Source organism: Thunnus maccoyii, chromosome 20 (assembly GCF_910596095.1).
Source record: "Thunnus maccoyii chromosome 20, fThuMac1.1, whole genome shotgun sequence".
NCBI classification, from domain to species: domain Eukaryota; kingdom Metazoa; phylum Chordata; class Actinopteri; order Scombriformes; family Scombridae; genus Thunnus; species Thunnus maccoyii.
The window spans coordinates 6,076,646-6,100,294 of record NC_056552.1 but is presented as its reverse complement, the minus strand read 5'-3'; the positions used below and the strand labels follow the sequence as shown (position 1 = coordinate 6,100,294).

At 41.1% G+C, this 23,649-nt stretch overlaps 1 protein-coding gene across 4 annotated transcripts in view; it reads left to right on the top strand.

Moving 5' to 3' along the window:
- Positions 1-13,165: 13,165 nt before the first annotated feature.
- The window catches only part of LOC121886676 (PH and SEC7 domain-containing protein 1-like), a 63,484-nt gene continuing 53,000 nt past the window's right edge, over positions 13,166-23,649 (top strand). For 3 of the 4 annotated variants that reach the window (XM_042396870.1, XM_042396872.1, XM_042396873.1), the window contains exons 1-4: positions 13,166-15,598; positions 16,786-16,933; positions 18,054-18,588; positions 18,924-19,391. In XM_042396870.1, the coding sequence (XP_042252804.1) occupies positions 13,364-15,598; positions 16,786-16,933; positions 18,054-18,588; positions 18,924-19,391 (3,386 nt within the window). In that variant the 5' untranslated portion in view covers positions 13,166-13,363. The remainder of the gene's footprint in view (positions 15,599-16,785; positions 16,934-18,053; positions 18,589-18,923; positions 19,392-23,649) is intronic. The other variant, XM_042396871.1, reaches the window with a different exon arrangement.

The window sequence follows — 23,649 nt, the reverse complement described above, 5'->3', positions numbered from 1 at the left end:
ACTAGGTTTGGTGTACATTTTAGTCATATTTTATCTTTATCTAGACAGTTCACCTGATTTTTTTCATGTGTGATGTCTTGTATTACACATGTGATATGACTAAAAAACATATATCCCCATATCGGGAATATTATCTGCGTTATTATAAAAATAAAAATATAAATATATAAAAATATCACTTGAAATAGTGTCCTAAATGTGCTTTTTTGTAAGGGGTATTTATTATCACTACTCTTTATTCACGCTGTTTAATATCATCAAATCATAATCTCATCAAATGAGTAATTGCATAATTAAAGCATGACTATATATGTATATATTTTTCCAATTAGTGAATGTTGCACTACCCAATATGTGGATCTGTAACTTAAAAAAAGAGAGAGAGACAAAAAGAAGTCATAACTTAATAAAAATGTAATACATACTGTAAAAACAAATACAGTTATACACAGATATAAATGAACAGATATTTTTTTTAATAATATTTTTGATGACTGTTTGTTCTGTAGTAATCAACTGGAGTTCTTTATCCCCTCATCATTTCATTGAGGGGGGGTGGGAGGAGGGGTTTCACACATGCTTGAGATGTTGCCGCCCTGCAGATCAGACCACATGTCCAGTTTCCATCCACTCACATCTGCCACTTTAATTTTGAACTGTATCCCACTTGGAGAGGGGTACAGATTGTACGAGCGCTTGTTGCCCCCACCCCCCCGTCTTGCACGTTAGCTCCCTCGCAGCACCTCCCATACCAGCTACTAACTGCTCCACACTGACTCAGCATGTATGTGGAAGGCAGAGGGAAGGGAAAGGGGGCAGGGCTAGGTGATGTGAGCGTGCTAATTGGCTGAGTGTGAGCATTGCTGCCGGGGAAGGGAGACTGGCTGGTTTCACTGGTCGGACAGGTCTCCTATGCTCTGCTGGGGAGAAGGAGAAGGAAGGAAGGAAGATGAGAGGGAAGGAAGAAGGGATAACAGAAAGGATGAGACCAGATAAACCATGTGGGAGGTGTAAATCCTGCATGGATGAAGCGGCTGTGAGAGAAGGAGAGGTGAGTGTGAGATTGAGATGAGAGGAGGAGAGGAGAGATTTTTATGTTTGTGTATTTGTGAGTAAAAATGTAGCTGTTAGTGTCTCTGGTGTGTGCTGACAGCACAGGGTCTATCAAGATAAACAGCTACACAGGTAGCTGACAGCTTTGCACGATGATACAGATGATCCAGATGTTACTTGTCATACTGTTCGACCGAAGAAGAGATGACTGATAGACAGGAAGAAAAGTGGGACTCTAAAGTATATCGTGTGTTTGTGTGGGAGGGTGAGACTGTGAGTGTGAAGGCATGAATGAGAGAACATGTGTGAGGATGTGTGAAATGAGGGACTGCATATTTTAGTATAATCATTATGTGTGGGCATGTCAATGCATGCAGTGCCACCCCTGTTCAAGACATGTTCCATGTGATAAGTAATCAGTCAGTTATACCCTCACTCAGCTGCTGTATACTTCACTTATTGTTGTTACTGAATTTCAGCAAAAACATTGTGAAAATATGACCTTATCATGTTCAAGATTCAAGATTTAGTTTGTAATTTTCTTGTGTATTTGCACAACAATATTACTGTTGTCCAAATTAGAGGTGAGATGATTAATCGATGAATTGATAGAAAGATAACATTTACTTGTTGCAGCTTCTCAAATATGAGGATTTTAAACTTTTATAAACTAAATATGTTTGGATTTTTGACAGTTGATCAGACAAAACAAGAAATTTGAAGACGTCACCTTTGGCTGTAAGAAATATAACTACGGTATTAATATAACTATCAATTAATCGATCACGAAAATAAATGTTAGTTGCAGCCCTACAGCAACCAAAATGTACAAATGCATATTTTAAGGGTTTGTAATTCTTAACAGTGGAACATACTTCATTGCTTTCAACCATTTGATGGTTTGATATGTGATCATTTGTGTTATAATGAGAAATATTGATGTAGGAAAATGTTCTTATCTATATCGTGACAATGATTTCAACCATGTGGCCCAACCGGACTGTACTCTCTCTACTTTGTAGGAAAAGTCTTGACTTAATCATTTGGTCTATAAAACCTCAGAAAACAGTTTAAAAAAAAAAAAAAAGAAGTGCATCAGAAATATGTTGAGCCTAAGGTGATGTCATCAAATGTCTTTTGTGCAACCAACAAGCCAAAACCCAAAAATATTCAATTTACTATGATGCAAAAGCAGAAAATTATCAAAATTATCAATTTTGAGAATCTTGAACCATTAACTGTTGTGTGTTTTTGCTTGAAAAATTACATAATCGAATAGTTTTTGATTTTCTGCTGATCGACTAATCAATTAATCGACTAATTGCAACTACTGTTAACTGCAGCTCTAGAAAAGTCTGACTAGTGTAGTGAATATAGTACAAATAAACATGAATAAATAGACACAGTAGTAATAAAGTAATTAGACACATTGCACAATGTTATAATACACAATATTGTTAAAGAAATGAAATAAACAGAAGATCAAATACACTATTAAACCTTTAACACCTCCCCCCCCCCCCTTTCTGGGAGCTGACCTCAGTGACCGTAACGGTGAATTATGTGTTTCTTTACACGCAACTTTTCCTCGTACTCGCAGTCCCTGACATGAGTGCTGGCTTCCCAAGAGCAGAACAGCCGGTGGATAAAGGTTAAACAAAAAGTCAGTCCACTTTATGCATTTTTCATGGAGTCTGTGCTGCTCTTTCCAGTGAATGTGAGTCCTTACACGAAGGTTTCACTCTTCACGTTTGTTTGGATTTAATATTACAGGATTTAATCTTGCATTTTATAATTCAACCCACATAAAGTAATTTTAACGTAGTGCTGAAACGATGCGTGAATTCACTGATTCGTCGATTAACAGTAAATGAATCGTCAGAAAATTTGATAATCGAAAAAATTAAGTCATAAATCAAGCAAAATTGCCAAATACTCTCTGTTAATTATAATAATTTGCTTTTGCTTTTCTGTAAACTGAAGAGGATGTCTCTTTAGATGCAAAATTGCGATAGATATTTGGACTATGTTGGACAATTTTCGCTCAAAAATATGGCGACATCCACACCATTTAGTTATCATTTCATTTTAAATGTTAACTTAAGTTACTCAAACATATCACGACAATGTTACCTTTCATGAGGCAATGGCGTCCTTATTGATTGACTATTGACCTTTAACGGAATCTGTTTTAGGCTTTGGAAATGGAATAACGACAATACTGTTGACACGATCAGGATATGGAGCGTCGTCATACTGTATATCGTGTATTTTGTAATATCGCGTTAATGTACCATACAGGCATCAGAGTGGAAAGATGATGAAGGTTTTCCGTATAGGTTCGTATTTAGCTGTGTTTGGTATACTAAGGGTAACAGACGGTGCTTAGGATCATCAGAAGACAATTAATCAAATAATAATTATTGACAGATGAAGGTATAATGAAAATAATTGTTAGTTGTGCCTCTAGTTTGTCGTTAGCTTCCAGTTTGGAGCCTCATGACAACCTGCTGCCAAACAACCTGCCAAAAATCAAAACACTGTGGCTAATATGGATAAGCTGGTCATCTTGTGTTGAAGCCTGGTCAGTCTTCAAGTTATCTTTGGCTTTTGGTTTATCTTTACCTTTACCGTGGCAGCTGGATTCACAGGATTAAGTGATCACGCGAGAATCCATCTTGTCAGGCTTCAAGTTATGCGCTTGTTTCCGAACTATCGGTGTTTCAGACCGATCTTGTGATCTCAAGAATCCAGCTGCCTCGCAAGGTGAGACAGTGACAGATGGTTCATCCAATTACTTGCCAAGTATTTTGCCCTTTTCCAAACAGTTTCCAAGGACGACTTCTCAGATGGTCCTGTGTAACAAACCATCTGGCGTGTCAGGTTAAGTTTATCTAGAGAGGTGTTTAAAATCTCTCTCTGGTGTTCAGATGGCAGAAAATGGCTCATTTTTATCTGTATCAGCAACACTGAGCTGCTGTCCTCTCTAAAGTCTAGTACATTGACCACTTCAGTAGAATATGATAAGCAGCAGGGACATCAGGGTGAGTACGGTCGCCTGCTGGTAAAACCTGAGTTACTGTCTATGAGATTTTGAAGATGTTACTGATTGGGAATCACTTGTATCTTATATTCTAAGAAAAAACTATTTATTTAGGGTTTTCCTGCAGTGTCTCAATTTTGGTCACATCTCAGTGAGTCTCTGAGGACTTTTGGATTTCATGCATTTAGCAGCAAGGTGATGAGTGCAAGCAGCAAAGAGATCAACAACAATGCAGCTCATTTGAGCAGATTTTTTAAATGGTTACGTATCTTTCTCTGACCATCGTCCCCAATGGCAAGAAATTCTATCTTTTTGTCCATAATGGTGATGCTGTTTGAATCAATATGACTACAGCACTTTTTTAACATAGATGGTTCCACAGAGACAGATGCTTGTAAATGGACTTGTTTGTAACCAAAAATAATTGAATTCTCTTAATTGATCAATTGCTAAACTCTCTGAACAATGATTGTCCAACCATAGTTTACTAACCATAACCAGACACGGCAGGCTTTGGATTTCTCCACATAAATGTTTTTTATGAGGCTGTAGTTAGGCAATACTTGATCATTAAAAACCAAGAACACGAGGAAAGTGTAAGGAATGGATTAAACTGTGTTTTTACGTTAGCAGCCATTAGCATGCCAAGCTAACTGGCTTACCACAGACAGTATTAACTTAGGGTTATTTCCAAAGGCAAGGGATTTAATAAATACACATAGGGGTTACAGGTTAAAATAATACCAGACCTTGACTGGAACATCCATTTTGTGTGAACCAAGATGCTGTTAAGAGTTTAGCAACAGCAGCTAGCGGTCTCAGTCTTTATTTGGTATGGGGAAGTTTACACTTAGTGCCAAAACTTGTGTTGTGTTGTGTTATGTTATGTTATGTTAGCTAACTCATGGGTTTTTCCTCATCATCAAGTCCTTTTCTCTTGTAAAGTGCCACAAACTGTTTGAAAATACAAACATTAAAATGTAAATCTAACCTCTATGTTGTTTGTCTGAATAATCAGTTGCACATTTTTCTGTACTACAATACTACGGCTAACTGGCTTTTGTCTGGGTTATGTAAGCTTTAGCCTCAGTTTTTTAGCATTACATCATGTATGTAGCCATCAAGTGCATTAGGTTCTTGTTTTAAAATGAATATTAAAAAGTCAGCTACAGAGTTTTCAGCTAACTCAGAGTATTAGCTCTTGTCACAGCTGATTAAATCTGCAAGCGAAAGTTGTTATTTCAGCTGACAAAATTTACAGGCGTTAGCTTGAAATGAAAAGCTTGCTTTTGTTTGCTTCTGTGTAAAATCAGCCACCATTTGTTAAAAAAAAAATACTGCATATTTGTAAATCTGCCGCTGTGCAAGAACAGAAAGCTTGACAGGCTTAGTACCAGTAACAGAAGGGCCACAGTTTAGCAAACAGTCAGTTGTTTCAGGAAGGTTAGTAGAGCAAAGAAGAATGTGTTTTATTAATTCAGTCTTTGTGTTTTATGTGTCATTCTTCATTCAGCGTCAAGGTGGTGAGTGGAGGAGTTGAATATGGTACCAAGGTCATGGCCAGTGTGGAGCTGATTGAATGTCTCTCCCCTCCTTTCTCCACCAATAAGCCTCTCTGCATCTTTCTTCTCACACAACTCTGCCCCAACACGCACACACACTTTTTGTGCCTCTGCATGAGTCAGAGGACTCATCTCTTTTGTCTGAATGTGTCTTTGAAGGCAGCGTCAGACGCAAGGAGCGGCAAGCTGGAGAGTTAGACAGCCTTGTATCAAACGCAAACAAACTCACATTTCTAAGACATCTCTGACACTCTTAACTATTTAGTGACGTTTGGTTAATCATGATTCAGTACAGTGGCGAGTGGAAGTTCATCGAGTTTGAGCGTACGGGTGTAACAGTGAGCTCTCGCTCGTTTCTTGGGAATTTGCATGAGTAGGCAGCCATGCCAAATATGATGTAACGTAATATTATACGTAGAGAAATCAATAGTCACTTCGATCGGTGTGAGCGGATGATCGGAAGCTTGGATGGCTCATTTTGCTCTGTGAATGCGGCTGAATATCCCTCGTCACCCATTAACTTCATACAAAGCCCTTTAATTTCTGCAGGCTTTTAATGTGTTACTGCTTTAACTGCACAACCTGTCATGCCGCTGAAAGCATAGCTCCTAGTGCTCAGTGCCAGCAACAAGCAAGCTGAGAGCTAATATTAGCATGAGCCCCCCCCCCCCACCCCACCCACACCCCGTCGTATCCAGGGAGCTAATATTAGAGCTTCACACGCTGGTTGGATGTTAATTACCTGTGTGATTTGACTCGTAAATGGCCAGCTAAAGGACCCGATGGAGTTTATCCATATGTGTGATCCTCTGTGTGTGTCCCTTTGATTGCACTGAGACCCAGAAGGACAACAAGAGGGGATGAGTCTTCAAGGTTGAGCAGCTGCGGCTTTTTGTTTATTCACGTATGTCAGGAGGTGTTTAGACCTTTTCAAAGTTTTATATTTTGTTCTTCGGTTACAGCTGTCAGGCTATCAGATCTGTGATTGTATCTTTGAATAAAAGATCACCAAAAAAAAAACTTCTACTTCTCCATCCAGAATTGGACAAGTGAGCAATGCTGTCTTGGATATTAGAGTGAGTAAAAAATGTTGACATTATAGCACCCCTTAAAGGCCAGACAGAATATCTCTTAAATACAACAATATCACCAACTGCTGCACCACATTTAGGTGTAAAACAAGTTTAGTAGAAATGTTAAAAAAGGAACATAGTGCTGAAGGATCAGTCTATTGCACAATGTATTACTAAAAAAAATAGCGGTTTCCTGCTTCTCAAATGTGTGGATTTGCTACTTTTCTCTGTTTTATATGATTAAAAATGAAATATCTTTGCATTTTGCACTGTTTGTCAGATAAAACAAGCTATTTGTAGATGTCACCTTGTCACCTTGAGCTCTGGAAACTATTTTCTGACATTTTATAGACTAATAAATAAGCAATCGATGAATCCAAAATATAATCAAACACATTTATCCGCAATGAAAATAATCATATGTTGCAGTCGTATACCACAGCACCAGGACTCTTCAGTCATATAATTGTTCAGTGTTTTAGCAAACATGCACTTTTCTGCATTTACATTCTGTACATAATGTTTGTGACTGTTGCCCTGACAGCATTTTGTTGTCTCTTGTTGTTCTTGTATCTATTGTCACTGCTTTCACTAAATGACAGCTGACATAAATGTAAAACTGAACATTTAAGTTATTCACTGTTTTTGGGGGCATCTGTATCAGAAAATAGCATCATCTCTGAGGATGAAAACATTGAACTATTGAAGTAATTTGTTTTAATTCTGTCATAAAATAGCATAACATATAGTACACTTGTCCCACTACTTAGAAAGCCAAGAAAAAACGAAAAACAGCTTTAATCCACCGTGAACATTTCAAGACAAACAGAAACACAAATAACATGTAATTCAAACTAGGTACTGAGCATAAAACTGAAGCATGAAACAGGAAAAAAACACTAAAAGTTATTAAAACAATAATTAATTTCCACAGTGAAAGTATTAAATACATCCACTCTTCTTCTTCTTCTTCTTCTTCTTCTTATTATTATTATTATTATCATAGTATGCTCAGAAACCTGTAAATACTCTGGTGGCCATTAAAGCATTTATACGTCCTGCTGCATTTCACACTTTTGGACAAATGTGTTATGTGTAGGTTGTTATGTTAATAAAAAAACAAACCAAATATTTAACCCTATTAGCAATATTTAACCATTTGAAGGATTTGAAACATTCCTGTTAAACAAAATGTACCATATCATCTTATTTGGTACAATGTAGGAGGGTTTGTTGATGCTGACAGAGCACACATTAATAGAGATTACGAGCGTAGTCGACTCTTGATTGTGTCACGGTCACGCTTTACATTTTCTTGCAACTAACAAAACACATTCAACACGAATTTCTTGAAAATTGAATGCTCTTAAATACACTTAATTTGGATTTTATTGTACTCATTGTATCATCCAGGGTCATTTACACAGAGCGTAAAGGAAGAAAATTCATATTTTTATCACTTGCACAGGAAGCACCCACTACAGTGTCCTAATGGAGTGCAGAGAAGTTCCCTTGTTGATCGAGTTTCTCTAATTCATGTGATTGAAGTGTTATTCTGTAAATCAGGCAGAGCGTGGCAGGTGACGAGTGGTAATGTTCTGTTTCTATTGTTACTCCTGGCACAGTAGTGATAGGGCCACCACAACTGGTGCCAAGTTGGACGAGTATCAAAAAACTGGGCGCTCAACGGTGGCACTGCAGCAAAGGCTAAATTTACAACAACAGTGTAATCTCTTAACATCCAGTTTTGCCATTATATTTCCCCTTAAATAGCTTTAAGGATGTATAAATCCCTTCAGTCCACTCTGTCTTGACAGTGCACTGCATATTCTTGCACCAGCACCTCATTAAAGCGAGTTTACACTGAGATAAAGGGGACATATCATGTACTGTAAGTCATGAAAAGATATTCCAGTAGAGCCCCAGAATATAAATATAGACCTAGAAATGTGCAGGATGCTGTATGTCCCCTTTAAGCATTCAAACGCAATATCAATCCATCAAATGGAATTATTCAAGATGAAGATTGTGCAACATTTTATACACTTTCTTACCAACATAATTGGTATCCTTTGAAACTGTGGGATCTCCACTAGAATTTAAACTATTTGAGTCGTTCGATACAGAATAGATCAATTGCGAAATGTGTTCTTTTTGGGATGTAAGTGATCTGACCCTCTCAAATCTCTGCCATTGCACTTTCTGGCTGGAAAGAAGAGGGTTGCATTAGATCTGCAGTTATCTTCCTGTAACTCTGCACTCCCATCACTCTGGCCGACTGCCAGTCCCGACTCTCTCCTTCACATACATGACTCCCTCATCCTGCTTTCCTTATACTCAGTATCTCCCACAGCCAGCCTTTGTGCTTCCTGCCCTCCATCTATCTCTCTCTATCTCTATCTCTCATGTGCTCTTTCTCTCACCCATCTTCATCTCTCGTGCTCATCAGCTCTTTCCAGGATCAATAACCGGCCAGCGTCGTCTTACAGACTTCCTCTCATGATGAGGACAAAGACGACAAATCATATCTACTAATAATCCCTGTGGATCATATCCCTCCACCAGCTCCGTCACGTGTATGATGGCTACTGTACGTCCACACTAAGCCAGTTAAATCTGACAGTGTTGTCTGTCATCTGGATGTTTTCAGGAGGATCTCCGTCCACACTAAGAGACCAAAACAACAGGAAAACAGTTAATACCTACTGTACAGTGTAGGTTTTGATTTATGTTTTATGCATGTAAGTACTTACAGAGCGACAGTTTCATGTTCTTACCTTTAATTTCACTTTGTTTCATTACTGAATAGGAGACTACTAACATGCAATTGCTGTGTGTGTGTGTGTGTGTGTGTGTGTGTGTGTGCGTGTGTTATTGAAACAGAGTGTTTACTGAGCATGCTTGTCTTCATGATCAATAATCTCCACCAGCAACAGAAACATGATGGAGAGAAAACAAGCAGACTGAACAATCAAAGTTGTGCTGTAGCCTTGATGCGTAGTTACAATTTCGAGGCACATGTCAGCTACACGGTAATAGGCTCTAAATGGTGCATGGACTGCATTTACATAGTTTTGTTATATAAAACTTATATATAAATTTACTCTGCTGAGTCTCAGCTGGTCCTTGTGACCCCTACTGTGTTTCGATACAGCCAAACTTAAAATTAAATTTACTTTTTCTCTTTTTCAGAGAATTGAATAAGCATAAAATAGTGATTTAATCGCTTTATTGTAACCATAGTTACTGTGCCCATCACATTTTGGGGTCATTTCAGTTACTTACTTATTTATCTTGCTTATTAAGCTTTACAATTGGGTAAGATATGTATATTTCTGTAGGAATATTCCACAGTATTATTTTAGACTTTTTTAACTATTATTTTATTTATATTTATAGGTTTATTTATAGGTAAGTTGCTTGTTCATGTCCCCTTACTAGGTGTAATTTCACATCCAGTCCAGTCACAATTTCACAATTTTAAGATCGTGCCAGTGTCTGACACAATGAATATTAAAACAGGTTAATGACACCATCTGTGCTGTGTGAGCGGTTATATTAACATTTAAAATGAGGGCTCACTGAGGGGGCAGACAGAAAGTTAGCCTCTAAACTTTACTGCAACACAGCCCCCCCTTGATGATGTCATTGTTTTCCAAAAGTATAGTTTTCCTCTAAAACCCGTGGCCGGCATTTGCTGATTTTGCACTCTGGAGTTTAATTTTCAGGTGAGAAAAACACTATGAGAGAGAAAGAAAGACTTGTTTCCAAATTTAGCACATAGTGTGGATGCAGTCTTTCTCTACTGGCAGTGAAAATGTACTAATCAGCTCTGTGGCAACGTTCCTTAATGTTGCAGCAAAGGAGCCGTGCTGTCTTCCTCACCTCACACCTTTATAGACAATAGGACCCCATGGAGCCACCAACAACTGGACAAAGCCCTTTTTTGTGAATGGTGTAGCTGTGGGAACAGTAGCTCTGATGTGTGAAAATGACTGAAAGATAGAGTGTGACAAAAGGAGGCAGTAAAAGTTTACTAATTAGACAGAGAAAGAGGGAATTTTATTGCATTTTAACTGAGGGAACTTTGTCCATGCCTTTATCCACAATGAATAGAAAAGGTTTAATTAGACTTCCAATAGTGAATGCAAGGGTCAAAACAGAAAGCAGCATTACAAATGTTGCTTTGACTCCGCTAGGTAAAATAATTGAGATTAATTCGCCAGACTGAAAAGAATGGTGAGATTGAGTTTGGTCTCTTTGAAGTGAGGGCAGACATATCAGTCGGGGTCAAGGAGGGAAAGTTGCTGGCTTAGCGTGCCAAGTCTCTCACAAGTTCTCTTTGTTCTGTCAACTTCAATTTTCGACAAGCACGCTCTCTCCAACCGCTACCATAAGGCAACTCCAATCTGTCGCTGTTGGCAGCAGTCTGGAGTTCACCATCCTCGTCTTTTTTTACACAAGAGCTCTGTTGTCTGTGGCATTATTGGCGTGGAAAGTCGTTCTGCATGAACGATAAACACGATGTTGACAATTGGAAAGAACTTGGTTTAGTTGAATAACTGCCTAAGTATTTAACTCGACAAAGAGGGAAAGTAGCTCAGGCGCCAAACTAAACACAGGATAACAAAGACATTTCTGTGATAAGAGTTTGGTTCTTGGTGGTGATGTGGTTGAGCACCCTGGGTGTTCTCTATCATGTAAGTCATTGCATGTTGGGTCATGTTTCAGTGAATTGTAGGAGGTTTAACTTGAAATAGAAAGGCGAAGAACTGACAGACTGAATAAGCTCATTTGAATATGTTGTGCACACAGGAAGTCATCTGTATTATTGCTGCATTAATGTCACAACGGCTCCTAAAATAAATTCAGATCAGATCAGTGTAATTTGATTTTCCATGACTCATTTCAGCCTGTGTATTCTCTCACAATCAGAAACTCGATTTATTTCTCACTGAATCCTGAACCCTGAAATGTTTCATTCAGAATTTAAATAACAGCAGGTCTTATCAATGGTGAGTCAGAGAGCAGGGGAGGAAGTGAGGGATAATTTCCTGCTTCCTCTCTCAGCAGGATGAGTTCATCTTCTCTGTGACAGCATGTAACAACTACACACCTCACTACAATACGGTGAGGTGTTCATCCCAGAGAAAATGTCAGAGACAATATCTGTACCAAGTGAATGTGTTGTGGTCTACGAACAAAAGTCGTCTATGATTAAACAATTCAATTAATAGTCTGTTTTATTAAAAGACAGAACATTGGGAAAAATGCACATCAGTTTCCTTAAAGCCTATCAGCTGTTCATAAATCCATCACTAGGTTTGTGTGTAAAGTCCTTCCTTAGTATCTAGTTTCAATAAATTAGGTTGCACCATTAAAACTTTAAGACTTTAGTAATGTGTAAATCAATTGTTGAGAAACTTCTGTCAACAACCAACTACTTTTTAAAGCTTGAAAATAAATAAATAATGAACAAATACAATAACGGGGGATTGCATATCATAAATGACAAAAAGAAAACTATTTTAAAAAATGAATGAGATGCTACTGCAGAGGCTATAAATTCACCGTAACAAGCAAGTTGTCAGTGAGATAGTCAGCAGAAATTTTCTATCTAATAAATGATTCACTGTGATGGTCATTAATTAAGGGTTCAGCAACAAAATACATTTTAAAATCCTTCCGTAATGCAGCCTGTGGGAGAACTGAAAACACTCTTCTACCTTAATTTCACCTCTGATTTCCAGCGGCGACTACGCTTCCACTTCCGTCGCTTTAACAGCTCGATGAAGCCAGAAATTATCACAAATTCCAAATCTGAAAAGGGCTTTTGAGTCAATCCCACATGCAACGTCCTGCTGCCATAAATGCTCACAAATGTGTATTAATCCGCAGTATTAATATGCAGTATTTACTCCTGTTTGAGTAACATTTGCTACAGTCCCCAGCTCTATGAGGAAATGACAGTTTGTGGTCTATTTTTTTAAAAAATGTTTGTCTTTATTGGAACTGACAGGACAAGGAAATCACAGAAAGTATTGCAGACGAACACATTGTTGGTTTTTTGGTCTTTTCATAGGATTTGTTGACTATATAAAAAAAATATAGACACCACCACCCACCTTATCCTGTAATATTGGTTTGGTTTCAACAGTGTCAAGAGACAAATGAGAAGAATTCAATCTCATACAATGAAAGAGGAACTAGTAGCACCACTAACTTAGCTTATATGGATCAAAATATATACATATGATATTTATATATATGGAATACCCTGTGTGTATCTAGAGACATTTGAGAATACAAAGGATAACAACTCCTCCTTTCTTTTATTCACAGGTATGAGGAATAGGGAGCTGTTGGAGGTGTCCCATGGGCATGTTTGTCCTCTGGCCCTTCAGCCTGTGTGTCTCTGCTCTGCACACGGACGCTCTGGGAGGGAGAAGAAAGACCGTCTAAAAATAAAGTGACACGCACCACCAGCAGATAAACAACAACTGAACCAACAAATAAAAGAAGAGGAGGACAAAGACAAACATATCCTTGTTTGTGTCTCTTTCACCCTGCCTGACTCCCTCTCTATGCCCCATTTCTGTTTCTCTGTCCTCATTACGTGCTGAGCGGAGGTCATGTCCCAGTCTGGAAAAGTCCTTCATCTGTATGTGGAAGTGAGGCCTGCCCCAGATCAGAGTGGAGGGAAAGGGGAATTTGGAGAAAATAAAGAAGGGGTTGCTCAAGGGCGCTCAGTTCGGGATAGTCCTGCGAAGCTCCTGTCTCAGATAGCGAGCAAGACCGTCCCGAAGACCTCCACAGCTCACCATCTAGTTAAGGACGGCACACATAGCCAGTCTCCGTCTCCGAGCACTGTTAGGTTTCAGCGCCAGCAAGCCAGCGGCTCCCTGTCTCCTTCAGTCACCAAGCGCTGGAGTTCACCCTGTGTTGGAGCCATCCGCTCTCCACCAACGCCATCTTCTGGAAAGATCGCTGTCCCTCACACACCTCCCAACTGCCAGAGGTTTAACAAGGAGGAAGTCAGCGATGGGAAGAGGTCTGTGGTTACGTTCAGCTACATTGAGAAGTCTAATGTGAAGACCTTGGACAGTCCACGCAACTCAATATGTGAGAGAGCGACCAGGGAGGAGAAATCCACCCCCTTACACTATCACAAAAGGCTCACCGACCCAGTTTGGTATGGGAGTCCCAATTCTTCTTGCTGCTCCAGTCCCAAGCTGACTTTCCGATCTCCAGGATCTCCAGGAAGTCACCAGCAGACGTTCTCCCCTGGCCTTCGCCAACCAGCCTTGGACCTCATCGGCAGGGCAGCTACCCAAAGGGCTGTGGAGGAGTTTGGCTCCCCTTTACTGAGGATTAAACTAGCCCATGCACTTGAGCACACCTCATCCTTGCGCTACAACCAACAGCCACGCTGTCAGTCCTGGGCCGGGTCTCCTGTTCAGCGTCAGAACATCTTCGTAAACCCCAAAGATAGGAGCCAGGCTATTTGTGGGCTGCCTCGGAGCCCAGCGTCAGACCAGCTATCGTCCCAGTCCAGGCAATCTCCGCACTCGAGGCCTGGGTCCTGTGTCAAGTCCCAGAGCCCTCTTCACTGGTCAGGGGAGGACAGAGCTGTGGCAGGCAGTCCAGCCACCAAAAGACATGTTCACAGGGCCTGTAACAGGAGTGCTTCACCACAGGGAGCAATCCTCCAACTTGGCAATAATGTCGTCGAGGGCTTGAACCAGTTAAGTGACAGTAAATCTTCCTCTCCAGCTCACAGCCCTGAAGTTGCCCGCAGGCTTGCAGAGGAAGCTACCAAAGTATCTTCTATTTTCACAGAGGCAAGGAGGTCCTCATTGCACAATGCTTTAGATGAGCTTGCAAGCAGCTCAAACTATGGAGAATCTCACAATTCAGCTCCAAATGCACAACATTATAAGCAAGCGCTTAAGATGAACATCCCTTTAAACGACCAGCACACGTCAGTAGCTGACAGTACAGACTCACACCAGCCTGAAAACTCCCTCTTGCAGTCACATTCACATGAATCAAACTCCCATGCTAATTATGACACACACACGGAGGACTACATTCAGAGATCCCAGCATCAGAGCTCAGCGCTACCAGCGGTTCAGAGTTCTCCAGCCCTTCCTTCACGTGTCCTCCGTCCCTCTCATCCTCCCACCGAGCTCAGCTCTCCCATGAGGGACCCCAGGCTATTCCAAGCTGAGCTCCGAGCACCAGAAACCCCCACCCTGCATCGCCGTCAGCCTCCACAGTACACCGGAGACTCCTGGTCCCCCAGCCTGGACAGGAGAGGAGAACTGAGCTCCTTTGAGAGAGGGGACTGCACAGAGCTTGCTCGCAGGCTCTTTATCAATCAAAGTGTTGAGGAGGCACCGGTCAGTTGGACATCTAGGCAGCAGTGGGGGCATTATGTGACGAACAGCCCAAGGCCAAACAGTGACCCTGGATTGGGGTCCAGTGGTAACCAAGCTCCTGATCATCCGTCCAGTCAGCGCCGTCGGCCGCTCAGCCCCTCAGCTCAGCAGAAACGGGCTGAGCAAAGAAGGAGAGAGATCCTGCTTCTGGGACCAGTGGTGTTGGACTCTCCTGAGGAGGATGAGGGCTGTGATGAGGAAGGAGGGGGCAATGAGGTGGAGGGATATGGGGCAGGGCAGCAGCCACGCCTGCAGAGAGTGGAAGATCCTCCCGAGGTGGAGCAGAACGGCGCAATGGGAGGGCCGTCCTCACGGAGCTCCAGTGGGGTGACGGGCAGCTTGGGGGACAGGGACTGTGTGTCCCCAGAGTCCAGTCAGTCCAGCCACCAGAGCAATGAGACTGGGGCCGCCACCTCAGGAATACAGGTGTGTACTGGGTGGACTTTGGAAATGACAAAGCTACAAATTACATTGTTGGTTTTGTACTGAAAAATATGTAATTTCATATAATATAGAGACTTAAGAGTTAAAGAAATAGGAAATAGGAAATACGCCTATTCACTTCCTTGCCCAGAATTAGAAAAAACTGACACCACTTTCATGTCTGTGTGATAAGTATGGAGCTGGAGCCAGGAGGCAGTTAGCCTAGCTTAGCATAAAGACTGGAGGTGGATGGGAACTACTAGCTTAGCTCTCTACTAAGTTCAAAAATCTATCCACCAACACCTCTAAAGCTTACTGATTAACACGATGTATCTTGTTTGTTTAATCTCTACACAAACAGGCAGGTTACGTGCTGAAACTTTCTTTGAACAACCCACATTAGCTTTCCTACTAAAGTCTACTTCTTATCTAACTTACAAACATGAACACACGTCTTGTCTTGCACCTTAGCTTATTGAACGACCCACCGAACAAACATTCACCAGGGAAAAGTGCACCGCTTACGTCAGTTAGCAGGCTAGACAGCTAATTAGCTGCTCAGCTGCAGCACATTAAACAGATGTAATCATACCTGCAAATGTCACTTTGGTCCATTTAGAGGCTGGTGTGATCATTGCTCTGCAGTACCACTGCTAACAACATACTGTCTGCTCATGACTTGTAGCTACAGCACAAGATTGTTTAAATTGTTTCTCGTTGCCATGCCAGAGAAAAAGAGGGCATTGCTGATATTTCCCCTAAATCCTTTTTTCCTCCTTATAACAATAAAAAAATGTTGTCAATTAATCAAAAAAAAACACTGACAATACATATATATATTTAACTGCAAAAGGGATGACATGTAACTCTTCCTAAAACTACTAATGAGTTGGATGAACCAAATGAGATACAATGTGTTAATTAGTAAGCTTTAGAGGTGTTTAAAGATTGATTTTTGAACTGTGGAGAGAGCCAGATAGGCTAGATGTTTCCACCGGCCACCAGTGTTTATGATAAGCTAAACTAATCACCTCCTGGCTCCTGCTCCATACTTAACACACAGACAACAGCCTGATATGGATCTTCTCATCTAATCATTTAATGCTGCACTGCAGAACTGGCCTTGAGTTTGTCTCTGTGTGTGTGTGTGTGTGTGTGTGTGTGTGTGTGTGTGTGTGTGTGTCTTTCAGACGGACAGTGCCTGTGCAGTGCCTGTGCCCTCGCTTCACTGTCAGAGGATCGCACGTGCCAAGTGGGAGTTTTTGTTCGGGACCCCCGCTGAGGAGGCTGCTAGCAGGGGAGAGAAAAGTCAGAGCATGTCCTCTACTATTTCATCCAGTAAACTGCAGATCAGCTTCCTTGTTATTCCAGTGTTGAACTAAAGGCGTTTTTTATTCATTTGCCTTCATTCTTCACAAGGGAATCATTTAGGTGGGATCTAAAGGAGATAGAGAAGCCAGTGGAGTAACACTGCTGCGGGCCAGTATCACTGTATTTTATTTAGGGCAACTTCAGATGTAATATCTCATTCTGTGCCTTTAATAATGGGAATCATTTGAAAATAATCCATGCTAGTGCAGATATGATATCTGAGTTTTGGTACTAATGCCAAAACTTTTTAATTTCCCAAAAGAAGCCAGACTCCAATTTAAATGTGTAAACACAAGCAGCCATGCAAGAACTTTGCCTACTTTAAATGCAGTCTCAAATTGGAAAAATTATTATTTAAACCGGTATTAATAATTTTTTGGGGCGACTTGGGTGTAGCAAAACAAGCTGTAAACACAACAATTACATATTATCACTGCATTATGTTTATATGGAAAACATGTAAACTGCTAAATGCTCCACTATGCTCAACAGCCATCGTTGCCATAATCACTTTATCCACTGTTGATATAAAAATATTGATTGGTGCAGCCTTAAGTCTAAAATCAAACACATAGCAGAACTTTTCTTCGATAAATCATGCTTTCAGTTATCTTGCCTCCATCAGTAGTTGTTTCTAGTTTCTTTATACTGTAAATAGTCGTATTCATGTGACATCACCAGAAATACAAAGGTACTCAAAATATTACAATCATCTTTGTTAAATCCATAAATAAAGGAATGGTGAAGAGTTGACTCGCTGTGTGAGCGTTCTCAAAGTTAGAATAATTTAAGATTTCTGTCAGTGAATATAAGATCAAGAGCAGGTAAACAACATTACCAATCTGACCGGACAACATTTGGAACTTGACAGTTTTCAACCATCAGTGTTACGGACACATTTAGGTCAATAAGAAATAAATATTGAGGTTCAATACTCTGTTTTAGCTCTTAATTGTATTTTATGACACAGCACCATCTATTAGAAGAATCAAATTATCTATATATGTTTCTTTTTTGCAGTTGGAACATATGATATCAAATAGCATATAAGAAATCAAAAAGGTTATTTAACTTTCTCTACCTGCAGATTCTCTGGAAACCTCCACAGCTCCTCCCAGTGGTAACTCTAGTGAGTCTCCCACCCCGACTCCCCCTTGCTCCCTTCCTCTGCTTTCTGCCAATCACGAGGTGCAACATGTGGAGGTAGAATTGGTGACCCCTCCCCCCACCATTATTGGGACATCACCCAAAACTGGCATCATCCGCCGGACGCTGAAGTATTCAGAAACCGACCTGGACGCCGTCCCGCTGCGCTGCTACAGGGAGACAGACATAGACGAGGTGCTGCTGGCTGAGCAGGATGACGCCGACTCTGCATTTGGGAGTAACCGCAGTGTGCAGGGAAACTCAGGGACAGGCAGCAGCCCGCTGGGAGGTTTGGCGTATGGGAGGACAGATGGGGAGGAGGAGGGGAGAAGACGGGGAAGAAGGGGGGAGGAGGAGGAAGAAGAAGATGAGGAGGAAGAGGAAGAAATCGTGAGCTGGGCCAGTGTGAGGATGCAAGGAGACAACAGGAAGCAGAAGTATGCGGCGCAGGAGGAGCTCGGCCACCGTCTGAAGAGGTGAACACACATGTTGAAAACACACACAACCACAGTCATAAACAAGCTTGTAAACGCACACAAGTTCACAGACATTCTGGTGACGCAGAATTTTCCCCTGACCTACATATTTTAACTTAATTTGGATCTCACCCATAACCTACTTTTACAGTAGATCGTAAACAGGTTCGGTGACATTTTTGCATTAATTAGACACAGCCCTCTAACAGTTCAGCAGGCTTATATAGTTTCAGTTTCTTTTTCTCGAACACTTGCTTGGTTAACGTACATTTAAGCTTTTCTTTACAAACACAGCTGTGTTATTGCAGTGTACTGAAACTTCCCTCTCTGTCCAGACCAATGGAAACTTTTTTCGACAACCACCATCCAGCCCTGAAATCCCCCATCTTGGTCTCTGGCCCTCGCTGCGCTGCGGAGGACACCTTCAGCCGCCACTTTGAGAGCATAATGGAGTCCCACCGAGCCAAAGGGACATCATACAACAGCCTGGACAGTGAGGAGATACTAACCTCGAGCACGCAAACTGTCTTGACATTTGACCTCCCCACATTAACTCCTGCCATCCACGGGCCGGTCTGCCAGAGCGCCAGGCAGATCGTCCAGCTCAGCTTCGCCCCGCTGGCACACGATGAGAGGCCCAGTCTCTCTGATTCTATCTTTACCGTGACAGGGGATTCGGACGCCACCAGAGCCCCCTCCAGCGAGAGGCTGAGCAGCGGTTCTGACGACACGCCACCCAGAGGACGAGACTGCACACACCTGGGGAGCAGCTGGTACAGCAACCCGTCTTTCTCATTGCCAAGGTGAGTTAGTGTATCGAGCAGTCACAGTGGAAAAATCACATGTAACTGTGTAAAAGTAACCAAACTTCTGAAAGGTACAAAAATCTGCATTAATTGATTTTCTGGGTACTTGAGGGCATTACATAACTTATAAAGCTTATAAAGCTATTATGGCAAACATGTTAGCAAATAGTTGCCTATTTGCACATCCAGCAGACACAGAGCAACATTAATATTCATTGAAAGTCATGTTTTTGGCCACCTGTAACATATAACAATATTCTCTCCTTATAGATCTGTTTTGGTCTCCACGGACTCCTGAGAAAAATATGTGTCTCTTTAGCTTCTAAATGCTCCTCTATGTTCACCAGCTAGTCGCTAACTTTGTCTGTCTGCCGTTTTGGTGCTGGACAGGTTGTGCACAGTCGGTTTATCAGAGCCTTTTTTTGCTGAAAACAGATGCCTGCTATGTGCCTGCTTTCATTTGTAGTCATTCGATCCATTATTAATATAAAAATATTGATTAGAGCAGCTTTGAATTCAGCATCATAATAAGATCGCTTGCCATACATTATCAATATGGTAGTATTGGGATACTTTGTGTTGTATTACATATATTTAAACACTGAGCTGTTCTGCTTTAAGGCACAAGGTGTTTAAACTCAGTTGTCTATAAAACTCAAAGTCAAATTGAAAGCTTTAGATAATTCTTAATGTAGCAATTGCAGTATTTTATTCCCAGTCTGTAAATTTTAAAAAAGGAGGAAAATATATGAGCAGAATCACCTGTTTGGTCATTTAGATCCCCATTAGCTACTGTATTGTAGCTGCTGCAGTAGCTGCTCTTCTGTGGTCCATATAAACATGTTTACAACCCTTCAAAGACAAAAAAAAAGTGCACATACATAAAATCCATAATCATATTAAGACTCAATAATGCATAACACTACACTAACAGCATGATGACTCTAATCCTATCAAGTATATTACATCCTGAAAAACAAAACAATCATAAATTAAGCTACAATAGTTCTTGTGTAAAATACAATCTCAACTTTTTGTAAAAAAAATATAGTTTATGACTTTCTGAAGTTGTGTTGAAATACAGTTTAACAGGTTCTGTTTTTCATGGTTTTGGCAAGGCCCCTTAATTAAAGTACATTTTAATGCTACAGAAGCAGCACACAATGATATTTTAGACACTATTGTGCTTTCAACTTTATGGCAACCATTTGGTGAAGACCCTTTCCTGTTTCAACATGTCAGTGCCTCCGTGCACAAAGCCAGCTCCATAAAGAAATGGTTTTCTCAGTCTGGTGTGGAAGAACTCGTCCGCACCCTGACCTCAACCCCGTCCAACACCTTTGGGATGAACTCAGACCCAGGCCTTATTACCCAACGTCAGTGCTGGACCTCACTAATGCTCTTGTGGCTGAGTGGGAGCAAATCTCTGCAGCCAGCGTCCAAAATCTGGTGGAAAGCCTGAAACCGGAAAAGTGGAGGCTTTTAAAGCGGCAGATTAATTCCTCTGAGTGTTGGAATTACATCATCATATATCACATCATTATACTGAATATTACAAGGCTCTCGGATAGACTCAAAATTAAATGGGTCTAATATTAAACAGATTCCTTTAAATAAACTGCTCAGAAACTTCATAAGCAGTTACAAGTTGCAGACGCTAATTGAGTATTAATGCAGTTTTGAATTCCTCCCCTGCGAGGTCAGAACCCTGTTAATGGACTGTTGTCAGCCTCCAGCCTCCCAGTCCAGATGAATGAGTGTCTCCGTCTGTGTCATTCTCCTTGTGCAGAGCGGTGCTGCAGTGCTATTCTGGAGCCGAGTAGTTTAGAGTGAAGGTCGCTCGAAGGCTGCCTGTGGTCCCTCTGCTGTCTGCCGTCTGAGTCTGAGTCCATCTGTGCACATTTCGGTGTCTATACGTGTTTGAGTGTGTGCATGTTTGCATTTGTTGGTGGGTTTTTTTGGTGGGTTTGTATGTGACGTGCATGCTCTGTGTGTGTGTGTGTGTGTGTTTGTGTGTGAGGTAAGCATGTTAGACAGAGGCAGATGGCTGCTGCAGCAAAGAGGGACTCACCTTAACTGTCAGAGTCCCACCTGCAATTCAGGAGACTTAATCTCAAATTCAAAATCTTTTGTCCTTGTGTTTTATGCGGTATTCATGCACTATAAAACAGCACCACAATAGCTGTCTCAATCCAGTTTGCACCCTGCAAGATGCTCTATATGAAAGATTCATACGGCGAAGCAGAAATGTGGGACAAGTGTCAGTCAGTCTGTTTATCGCTGCTGCTCAGCTGTGGTGGGAAATGTCTGCTACAGTGCTCACGTGTGACGTGTGACGGTGAGGTAGACCGGCTTTGTGAATGTCACCCTAATTTAGTGTGACAGCACTGCAGAGGTAGACTCACTGCATTGGGTCACCTTGTTGCTCAGACCACTAGATGGCAGAAGAGGACAGCGATAAGCGCTTTTTGAGAAGAGACTTTACTGCAGGTATTTGTGTGTGTCTGTGTGTACTTGTATTACTCACGTTGTGGGGACATAAATCTGTTTACACAATCACACTGCAGGAACTCACCTCCCCTTTGGGGACTTTAAACAAGTCTCCATACTGCCATATTGTATTTCATTACTTTATTTAGGGGTAGGGTTATTAGAGTTTCCAGGAAATGACTGCAAATCAATGCAAGTCAATGTAATGTCCCCTGAAGTGATGGAAACGTGTATGTGTGTGTCTCAAATTTCAGTTGCTTAATGTAAAAATCCTCATGAATGGTTAAAAACACAGCAGCTTTATTATTTTTACATACTGTTCATATTCTGACTCTTCACATCTTCTCATTATTCCCGCATAATTAGTTTCTATACCAAACTTCTGAACCACAAATCTGTTTTTCATTCATAAATATATCATCGGTCATTAATAAGTGAGTGATTGATCCTTAATGAAGCTTTCAGAGAGCAGAGAGTGTATTCTTAAGGTTTTACAATATTTATATATGGAGAAAAAACATTCACAGTTATGGTCCTATTTTACCAAAAACAGGAGAACACAACAGCCAACACAATGAATTATTATTATACTGAATGTGAAGAATGCAACATCATTTTTTTTCCTGGAACACCTGCTATGTACAAAAATGTGTATCAGCTACACACAAATAGTATATTGGTTATAATAATTATAATAATAAAACAGTTGAAATATTCCTATTTTTCTATATTCGAGGTCACATTAGGAAAAGTCATGAAATTTCAGGTTAAAAGAAAGATGTTTAGGGTGTTTTTACTGCTCTGGAATGTAAATATGGTTCAAAATTAAATGTGAACAGAATGTAAGACTTAAAGGACAAGTTCACAATCTTTCAAGTCTTCCTTAAACAACAGTCAGGTGTCCATATGAACACTGAAAGAGGTTTTCCTGGCTGTAATCATTCCTCCTTCCCTATAAAACTCTTATGAGAACCACATCACACTAGAGAGGTAAAGGTGAATGTTTGCTTAGCACTGTTCTTATCACTCTTTCATGTCCAGCCCAACTCTGGCAGCCCTGCAGCGGTGGAATCCAGGAACGAGACAAATATTTCTGAAGGCTTGCCCATACTTTGATAAAAGTTGGAATTTCACTCCCCTGCCCCCCCTCCTCCTCCTCCTCCTCCTCCTCCACCTCCTCCTTCGTTCACATCACCCTTTTCAGATGTTCTGTACCATTACACAGTGGCTCTTTGTGTTGAGCTACCCAGCAGACTGAGAGGGGCTTCAATTATGCAGGGATACCGTTGAAGCAGCGGCTGACACTGGGAATTCTCTCAGGACCTCTCGGCATTGTGCTGCCTCTTGATGAGACAATGCGAACAGGTGGCGCAGCCTGAGCTACAGTGCCGGCTTAATCTTATGATTATGAACTCTCCTGCAGGCCCTGATGAAGTGTATGCTGTAAACAGATGCCACAATGGCCTCAGACGTTTACAAAAGCCCAACTATTCTTTCCTGTGGGCAGTTATGGTTGTTTAGAGGCACACACACACACACAAACACAAACGCTGGATCTCCCTGCGAGTTTAAACCTGACACCTCACATCATTGTTTTCTCTGTAGGTGTGCTAAAAGCTCACACCAAAAACAAGGCAGGCTGGAATTTGGAAAGGATGGACATACTGACTGTGTAATTGGAGATGCAGTGAAAGAGAAAGGGGGAGGAATGAATGGAGAGGAGGAGGAGGGGGGAGGGGGGGGGGGGGGGGGGGGGGGGGATTTC